This window comes from Asparagus officinalis, chromosome 1, assembly GCF_001876935.1.
Source record: "Asparagus officinalis chromosome 1, Aspof.V1, whole genome shotgun sequence".
In the NCBI taxonomy this organism is placed as follows: domain Eukaryota; kingdom Viridiplantae; phylum Streptophyta; class Magnoliopsida; order Asparagales; family Asparagaceae; genus Asparagus; species Asparagus officinalis.
Genome location: NC_033794.1, coordinates 128,458,411 through 128,467,144, shown reverse-complemented (window position 1 = coordinate 128,467,144; position 8,734 = coordinate 128,458,411). Strand labels below are relative to the sequence as shown.

At 38.8% G+C, this 8,734-nt stretch overlaps 1 protein-coding gene across 2 annotated transcripts; it reads left to right on the top strand.

Annotated features, from left to right (window-relative positions):
* Positions 422 to 7,894, top strand: LOC109842943 (cytochrome c oxidase assembly factor 6 homolog). Of its 2 annotated transcripts, none has more exons than XM_020411967.1 (4): positions 422 to 515; positions 588 to 725; positions 823 to 898; positions 7,089 to 7,894. In XM_020411967.1, the coding sequence occupies exons 1-4, from the start codon at positions 471 to 473 to the stop codon at positions 7,124 to 7,126; spliced, it is 297 nt and encodes a 98-aa protein (XP_020267556.1). In that variant the 5' UTR covers positions 422 to 470; the 3' UTR covers positions 7,127 to 7,894. The 2 variants fall into 2 exon arrangements, with proteins under 2 accessions (XP_020267556.1, XP_020267484.1); XM_020411895.1 differs by having other exon boundaries at positions 823 to 944.

Sequence of the window (8,734 nt, the reverse complement as noted above, 5' to 3'; positions counted from 1 at the left end):
GCGGACAACCCAGGTTTTTCGGGCTTATCCCGGGCATGGGCCGGGTCCGTGCCCGATATCGGGCCAGGCCTTGGGCCCAAATGGACACCCTGTGCATACACAAGAAATAAAAGAGATGACTCAGTTTTGGCCCAAACTCAGTGCGATTAAAGCCCATATATGCAAATATGCAAAAATTCTCAGGCCTAAGCCCATAATTCCAGCGGACAACCCAGGTTTTTCGGGCTTATCCCGGGCATGGGCCGGGTCCGTGCCCGATATCGGGCCAGGCCTTGGGCCCAAATGGACACCCTGTGCATACACAAGAAATAAAAGAGATGACTCAGTTTTGGCCCAAACTCAGTGCGATTAAAGCCCATATATGCAAATATGCAAAAATTCTCAGGCCTAAGCCCATAATTCCATATGTAAGTCTCGGCCCACGAAACCCCTTGAAGCTCCCCCAGCAATTCTAGAGAGAGAGAGGTTCAATGATGCCGGATGTTCTAGCGAAGGGCAGGGCTTCCTGCTACAAGGTACCCTCTTTCTCCTCCCCTCACTTCCTCTCGCTAAATTCTCTCCACTCACCAAAATTGGGCCCTCTTTAGGCCCGTGACGCTTTCTATGCTTGCTTAGAGAAGGAATCCGACAAAAAGCCCACCGAGATCGCCACCGTCGGTCTCCTCTACCCCTCGGAGTGCAAGAAATCTAGGGCTGAGTTCGTCAACCGATGCCGGCCCACTTGGGTACTTCCATTTTATCCGCTTTATTTATTGATGCTCTTGATCCTTGAAATGGTGGTCTGGATCTTGATGGGACTGTTTTGGGTGTTAATGATTATAGGTGAAGCATTTTGATCGGCAGTATTGTGCGAGGAGGAGGGTTCAGAGGCTTTTGGACAGCGACGGGTCGCGACGAGGTCCGCTTTCGATTCCAGAGTCTTCAAACCCTAAACCCTAATTCATGTATTGTTTGATTGAGCTAGGCTTTTTTTTTGTGATTTGTTTGAGATAAATGTATTGGGTATTAATTTGAAAGTGTTCAGTGCGTAGGATAAATAAGTTAATGAAGCTCATAGCACAATGGTATGTTCGATTGAGAAGGAGAACTATGAAGGGTGAAATTGAAGTGAGAGCATTTTTCTGGTATCAAAATTTAACCTGTTTTTTCCAACTAAGTGTTCAGGATTCAAGAGTGTCCTCCATGAATACTAAGGGCAGTGCGTGCGCATATTATGGTAGATGAAGGGAATTTGTCCGTTCTCTTCATGTTCCAATTTAGCCTATAGGTTGAGATCCAAACACTTTCATGTGTAACCCTATATAGGTACGTCGGGATTCTCTGGTTTGTCCATTTTCTTCTCTATCATCATACCTAGTGAACAACTCCTAGTATGGTGCTCCTTTACGATATATCCTTGCATAGAAAGCGTCATGTAACAATTTCCAGTTTTAGGCCTCTACTGGAGAAGCTTGCTTTGTGCCTGCAACAATCTCATCACCTAGCAAGGAACAAAAGCATGAATAGGTTGAGAAAGAGGTTTTTTTTTTCTTGTTTACATGTGATCCACCATATCACACATTACCATGTTTTATCATTGAAACCGATGTGTGTCAACTCTTTGTTCCTTTTAGGCATCCAAAAGTTGAGCTTCGCAGGGATCATCCTTCACCCATAAAATTTAGTAGATCTCCAGTCTTAACTTATCGCCTTTCTCTCTAATTGATGTAGAACTACTCTCTTAAGCGAGTTGTGCTCTCTGTAACTAACTATCAGAGAATTCCAATTTAAAGGATGTCCTATTGCGCTTTCAAAAATAACCTCCTAACGTACAAAGTTGCAAAATCACTTTCAAGCCGAAAAGAACTTGGAGTGGAATTTGCTTCTCAATTGCTCGTTTGCTTTATTCTTGAAAGAAGTTCTGATGACAGTGACATGGTCTAGAGGCCGGTGCACTCATCACCTTTTTAATCTCTAGGCATCTTTAGCGTAACTCTTGTTACTCATACTCATAAGATCACTAGCATGTTTACAAAGAATCAGTATGAGTACCATCCTACTTTTAGGTTTTTGAAGTGTTGGACACGTGGTTGAGCAAGTTTTCTTGAACGCTTTAAAGATGATTTCAGACATTCAATTAGGATGATACGGGTGTATTTTCTCTTCGGAACTTAGCGATCCTCATGAGAGCTTGAGGATAGATGATTCTCATGATAACTTGAGAATAGAGGTGTAAAACAATACAGTGGAACGCAGATCAAAGCGTGAAACGAGACGGCGAATCGAAGAATCGAAGCGTCCAGTTTTTAGCTCGTGAGTCGACTCATACATGCACATGATGTATGAGTCGACTCATCAGGTTGAGTCAACTCATGCCTGTCATGAGTCGACTCACGAAGCCCAGCCGTTTGTCAGAAGTTTCTGACCAGTCGACTCATGACTGTCATGAGTCGACCCATGTGTCATGAATCAGACTCATATATGCACATGAGTAGACTCATCGATGGTTTCTTAGTTAGTTTGGGTTTCTGTTTGCACGAATTCCTGTGGGGTTTGGGCTTGGTTATTTACCACTTTACCATCCACGTTGTTATACCTATATAAGGGATTGTTTAGGGTTTCTAATCAATCAGATGTAATCAAATAGAGATTCTAATCAAGAGAGATTAGGATTTAGAGAGAATTAAGAGTTTGTTCTCGATTCTGGTAAGATTGTGAGAGAGGGATTGTAATCTTTTCATACTCATAATCTAGAGAGATTATTTTCCTTCATCACATACTGAATTATTCTTGTGTTTCTGTCATCCTCTTCTCAACCCACCTTTGATAATTCCGCGATCAAAGGTGCTCGCACGGCGACTCGTATCATAGGATGTGAGAATATCAACTTTTTGTGAAATATGTGAAGTATCAATTGCATATAATAGGAGGTAGTAGTGCTCTATGAAGAAACTTAATAGTGATGTTTAGAGGGTCACTTTAGCACAATAAACCTAGTTAACCTTAGCAGTGCCTAGTAGTGGGTGGAAGTTGAAGTAAAGGCCAAGCTACTTCTTTGCATCCACAATCTGTGATTTTGATTAAGTTAACCCGTTAGTTTTTTGACCTAACTTCTTAAGCCCTACACCTTCTAGGTGGCAAGGATCTTTGTAGATTTATTTGTAGTTGTAAAACTTCTGGCATTTGCAATAAACTTGAATGGTAGATTTATTTGTAGTTGTAATTTTTTTTTGGGGGTGGGGGTGTTTTTTCCGAATACTGGTACTTTAAATCTTCAATAATTTGAAAGCAGTCACTCAAACCATTGAAATTGATGCTTAGTCCCTTAAAACTTATAAGCACTGTTAATAGCGACGCTAATAGCATTAGCGGTCCCTTCCCGCGACGCTATCGCCCGCGACGCTATCGCGCAATAACGGTGACATATTACGGAATATGTCTGTTCGCAAAAGCGGTCAATAGTATCATAACAGTAAATAGTGAATGATTGCATTCAAAATTTGCTTTTTGACTGCTATTTAAAAGCGATTTGAGGCTTATTTTTTTAAAATTAAACTCAACCATTGACCATTACATTCCACCGTCTCCTGTGATTTTTAGCATACTCCCGTCACCTTTCATAGCCTTTGGCACCTACCTTGATACTTCCTCTCCCCTCCGTCACCATGAGCTCCTCTTATGGCAGTCCTCGCCGCTAAGCTCTTCTTCTCGAAGACGACGACTTTTTGACTCCTCCAATCATCTTCGGTATTACGTGATGGTTACATGTCTATTTCATGTTTATGATCTCTTTAAATCATTCAATATGTACTTTTAGATTTTTTAGATTTTTCTTTAATTTTTTCTTTTTTTAGTATTTATACATATCTAATTTAGACCGCTATTTGACTTTGTGTTTTTTACCGCTATTTTGCCGCAATAGCCCAAAATAGCCTTAGCGATACCTCACCGCTACGCGACGCTATCCGCTATCAATAACCTTGCTTACAAAATTAGTCCCTTTGTTAGCTAGTTAGTCTTAATTACTAACTCGGGTTGGGTTAGTTGTTAACCACACATGTAGAATTACATTTTTATCCTTAGTAGTTCCCCACCCAAAACACCAATTTTTTTTAAAGAAACGTGTTCAAAGAAACTAGTTTAAACAGGAGTGGAAGCTTATATCTAAAATAAAAGGTTGGATTCGGAGTAGGAGTAGCTTAAAAGAGAGGTGTGATTAGAAATCCTCACAAAAGTTAAGTTAAATTGGCATTATTTCCCCGAAACAAAGGATATCTATCTACTGAGACTAATTTGAAATTACTAGCAAGATTTGAGAGATTAAATAGCAATTTTTTAAGGATTTGAGAGACTAATTTCAGCATGTAAAAGATTTAAGGGACCAACATTATAAAAGTCCCAAGAGAAAATGATATTCCAAATTAGTCATGATATTTTAGATTATTAGATATTTATGACTTAAGAAACTCCAACCCTCTATTTTCAATGGATTTATTTGTTTTCTCAATATTGGAGTTGTTTGATATTTGAAACATTACAGTTTGTTTTGTTGTAGTTATAACTCTTTCTTGAGGCTATAATTATTAACAAAAATCATTTTTTAAGATATTAATTGGTTACAATTAATTTTTATACTAAAACAACTAGGTTCCTACTGCTAAAAATCGGACGTGAAAGTTTCCTCTCATCCAGCTCAAGTAGTTACCAAAAAGTACTACTTACTCAAGTTCCCAGCAAGGACTTACCTTTCATTAATTCATTTTTCTTTTGACTTCCACTTTACTTCGGACAAAATTGAAATGTGAAATTATTGAGTAGTCTACTTCCCTTACTCATGTTCCCAGCAAGATTTAAGGGATTAAAACACATTTTCAGACCCTCTGGTGTCTTCCAAACCCCTGCACTAACATGTAGTTTACATTTGCTAGTCAAATAGTGTTCTGTTGTTATTTAGAAGAGATCATATTATGTTTACTATTTTGATTTTATTTGTCGTGTTCTCATTCGTTTTGCTCAAAATAATTAAAATTTTAAGATATCAAAGTCTATTATTTTATCTTTTGGATCGAACTGGATTTATCTTATTATTTAATTTTCTCCTCCGTCATTAATCCTTTTTATGAAAAGTTTAATGTTCAGTTATGAGGATATGTTATGAAGTAATAATTGATTAATGGTTTTTATATACCCCAAAAATAACCTTGGAGTTACGTATTCATAATAGGAGGGTGTTGCCAAGGATCAAAATCACATTATCGTGATGATCTGACCCTCCACGTGTTCAAAATGTTGTCGTCTATTCCTCCCTTGAGACGGGAAGGAACGAGCCGCAATCAGCAGCAATGTAACTGCATAGATGATGATGTGTCATTCAGACACCAATCTAGGCAATACGCATCTCTATAAAAAGAATGAACAGTGATAACTTTCTCTAACCTATCACTCTCTAGGATTTTTGCCTCATTTACTGCTCTCTTTACTATCTTTGGAGAGATCCTAACTTATGCATCAGAGGGCGTACCGGAGCCCCAAAGCGGGGATAACTCTAGCACCGCCTAACAAGTCATGAACGTGCAGGCTAGGGAGAGGGAGGATTCCAGCTAATATCAGATCTTATTGGAGACTCAGTTTGCCTTATTTATTCCCCTTAATTGGAGGAATAATCTGTGAGGAATTTACTATGTAACAACAATTGATGCCGTTTGCGGGTAATAGCTCCGATAAAATCTTGCAACGATGGCCAGTGAACCCTCTTATGACCCTGACACGCCTCACAAAGCTTGAGGGTCGAGTAAGTGAATACTTCACGTGGGCGAAACCTGACTTACTCAGTCGACCTCACCCGATGATTTCATCTTTTTTGGAGATGAACGCCAAGAGAAGGCAGTAATGCCATACGATAATGCGTTGGAGATTTTCGTGCAAATATCCAACACAGTGATCTGGAGAATCCTGCCTGAGAACCTTGGTAAATACTGGGAAGTTTGGCCGATGTATTATATTTTAGTATGTTTGTGCGAATGGGCTTCCATCAGGAAGGGTCTCGAGCCCTACGTGGGAGTCTTAATTGACTTTGCATGCAGATCCCTCATGGTAGAAGGAATGGTTGTCCTTTCCTTGGTAGTTGGGGGAATATACCTGGTAAGTAACAACGATGACTAACTTTTTGGTGGTAAACCTCAAATCGGCTTACAACTTTATTATGGGCCGACCAACTTTGATTGCCCTAAAGATAGGTATATCGACTCTCCTCCAATTAATCAAATTCCCGATCCCTAAGGGGGAATAGATGGTAAAAGGTGACCAATATTTATCCCGAGGATGTTATTTTACCTCAGTGAAGCCTATTGCTAAAAAAGAAGCCCCCTGAAAGCGCCTCTCACTCGAAGAGAACGATCCCAGAAGGACACCCACTGAAGACCTCCTTAGCGTTGATTTAAACGAAGGGTTCATTCATTTTACAAGCATAGATGAAGTTGAAATGAAGCTGTCATCTACCTGAAAAAAAATTATGCATCTGTTTGTTGAATATTACCAGTGCCTCCAAACATCAATCTGAATGTTAAACGCATTAAGATGAGGATGGAACTTAGCTAGGGTAATATACTCAAAGTTCAGATTATCTGCACTATGAGTTTCTTGACATCAAGTATTTTCTAGTTCGAAAGGGTAAGTTCTCTTTCCTTAAAGCGGAACCTGAAGTATCATCTTAGTTATGAGGTTGGAATACCGGCTATACAGCAATTGGCTGCTTTAATTAATCAGTTTTTATCTTAAGGTAGCTGGTTATGAGATACTCATGTGAAGTTATGAATTGATATAGGATTATAGAAAATGCCTGATTCAATTTGATTTGTTTCATGTATTAAGACATGATTGAACAAGGCATTATCAAGGGATATCATCTCACGTCCCCAGACCAGCAGCATAGCTTGAGGTGCTTGACAACGGTGATACATGCATGGGCATTTGCCAAGCCTGTTGTTCACTCTCGTATCACAAGAACAATACATCCAGGAGGGGAAAAAACTCTATTGATATTCAAAAATTCTAGAGCAATAAAGTATTAAGATCCGCATTTAACTGTTTCTTGTTTGTTCTTCCTCTAGATCCTTCAAGCGATGGGACAAGGTTGGTTGGAGGTTAGCTCAGTTCTGCATGCTTCACAGGAAGAGTAACCATGCTGCTTCGCTTTCATAAAATCTTCAGTGGATGGTTTCATTCAATAACTGAGTATGTAATTTAATCGTGGAGTCGGGTCCATATTGTTGTGACAGATTCGGTTTAGTCGGTATATTTTGTGACGAATTTGGTTCTGATATCCATGATCAGTTATTGAGCAGTGAACACCACCTAGTGAAGTGGAAGTATTGAATGTTTGAGTTGTGGTCTTATGAAAGAAACAAAAGGATATATCTCATGTTTCATAGTAACGCGTAGAATCACGTGAGTTAATGTGCAGCTTGTGCCAGTGATTTCTTTGGTCCGTTCCAGGATATCTCAAGTTTCAAACACAAACATTCCATATTTTCATAGAGCTTTGAGATGCAATTGAAGTAGAGAGGCCTGAGTATGGACGTCACTGTTCTTATTGAGGCTCTTGACAGTTTCACGAAGGCATCGTGTCACTGGAGTTTCAACCGTTGGTTCGAGAACTTGTAAGGTTGTTTTCGAGGGTTCTTCTCGTCGGAGCATCTGCAATCCAAACCATGCCATGGCCATGGATTAGTGCTAAAGACAACAGAAAGAAGAAGGAAGTGTTGAGGAAATTAGATTCATAATTTACTTGAATGTTTGTTTGCGATTTCGTTTCTTTTCTTTTAATCGAGGAAGATGTTTAAAGGTTTAGTTATAGATACGTCTTCTGTACGATAGAGATTGGGCACTTATTATCTCTAAAAATTTTTTATCAGCACGCAGACATTCTTAATGGTAAATGGAATAATCTCATTGTTTATTTATTTGTACTATGAGGAATGTATGTTTAGGCATTAACAAGGGAAATAGAGGGCGGTGTTGTAACCTACTGGGGCAGAAATTATTAAAAATGATATGATAATTCTTAAGTTAGGAGAGGAGATAGCCCTCAACAAAATCGAAAGGAAGAGTACGCTTCATATAAGGGCTGTTTGGTTCATTTCTTAGAAACTCAGGTTTGCGATATTACTCATGGGAAAATGTTGTGGGATTCATTTTTATATTTTCAAACCAGTTTCATGACTTTTTGGATTTCCTTAAATTTGGGACTCATGATATTATTATCTTACTAGTGGGTGGGTCTTACATGCACAACATCTTTTTTTTTCTTCTCTTAATCAAGCACAAGAAAATAAAATCAAACACCTTCACATTGGTGTGTTGAGTGTTCTGATTTTCTTTTCTTAGTTTCTCAGTCAACCAAACAGCCCCTATGGCTGACCTCAAAGGCTTAATAGTTGTTGTTAGTGTTATTGTAGGACAGGATGTAAAAGTGTTCTTTAGATTGGGAGACCGGTCATCTCTTTCTTTAATAGTAACTACTAAGGAGAATTTTTTTAAAATATTATTTTTGAAAAATAATAAGCAAAACTGGCCTTTTATGAAAATATTAGCAAAATTGATCTTTTTTTGGCCAACGTCGATTTTGGAAAATACTGACTTTAAAATACATGGGACTAGTAGTCCCGTGCAGTTAGTAGCTGCTAATTACAGTTAATCTGAAATGATAGTCTCGTATACCTTGTGCTGAAATGCTTAAGGTTTAATTAATCATAAC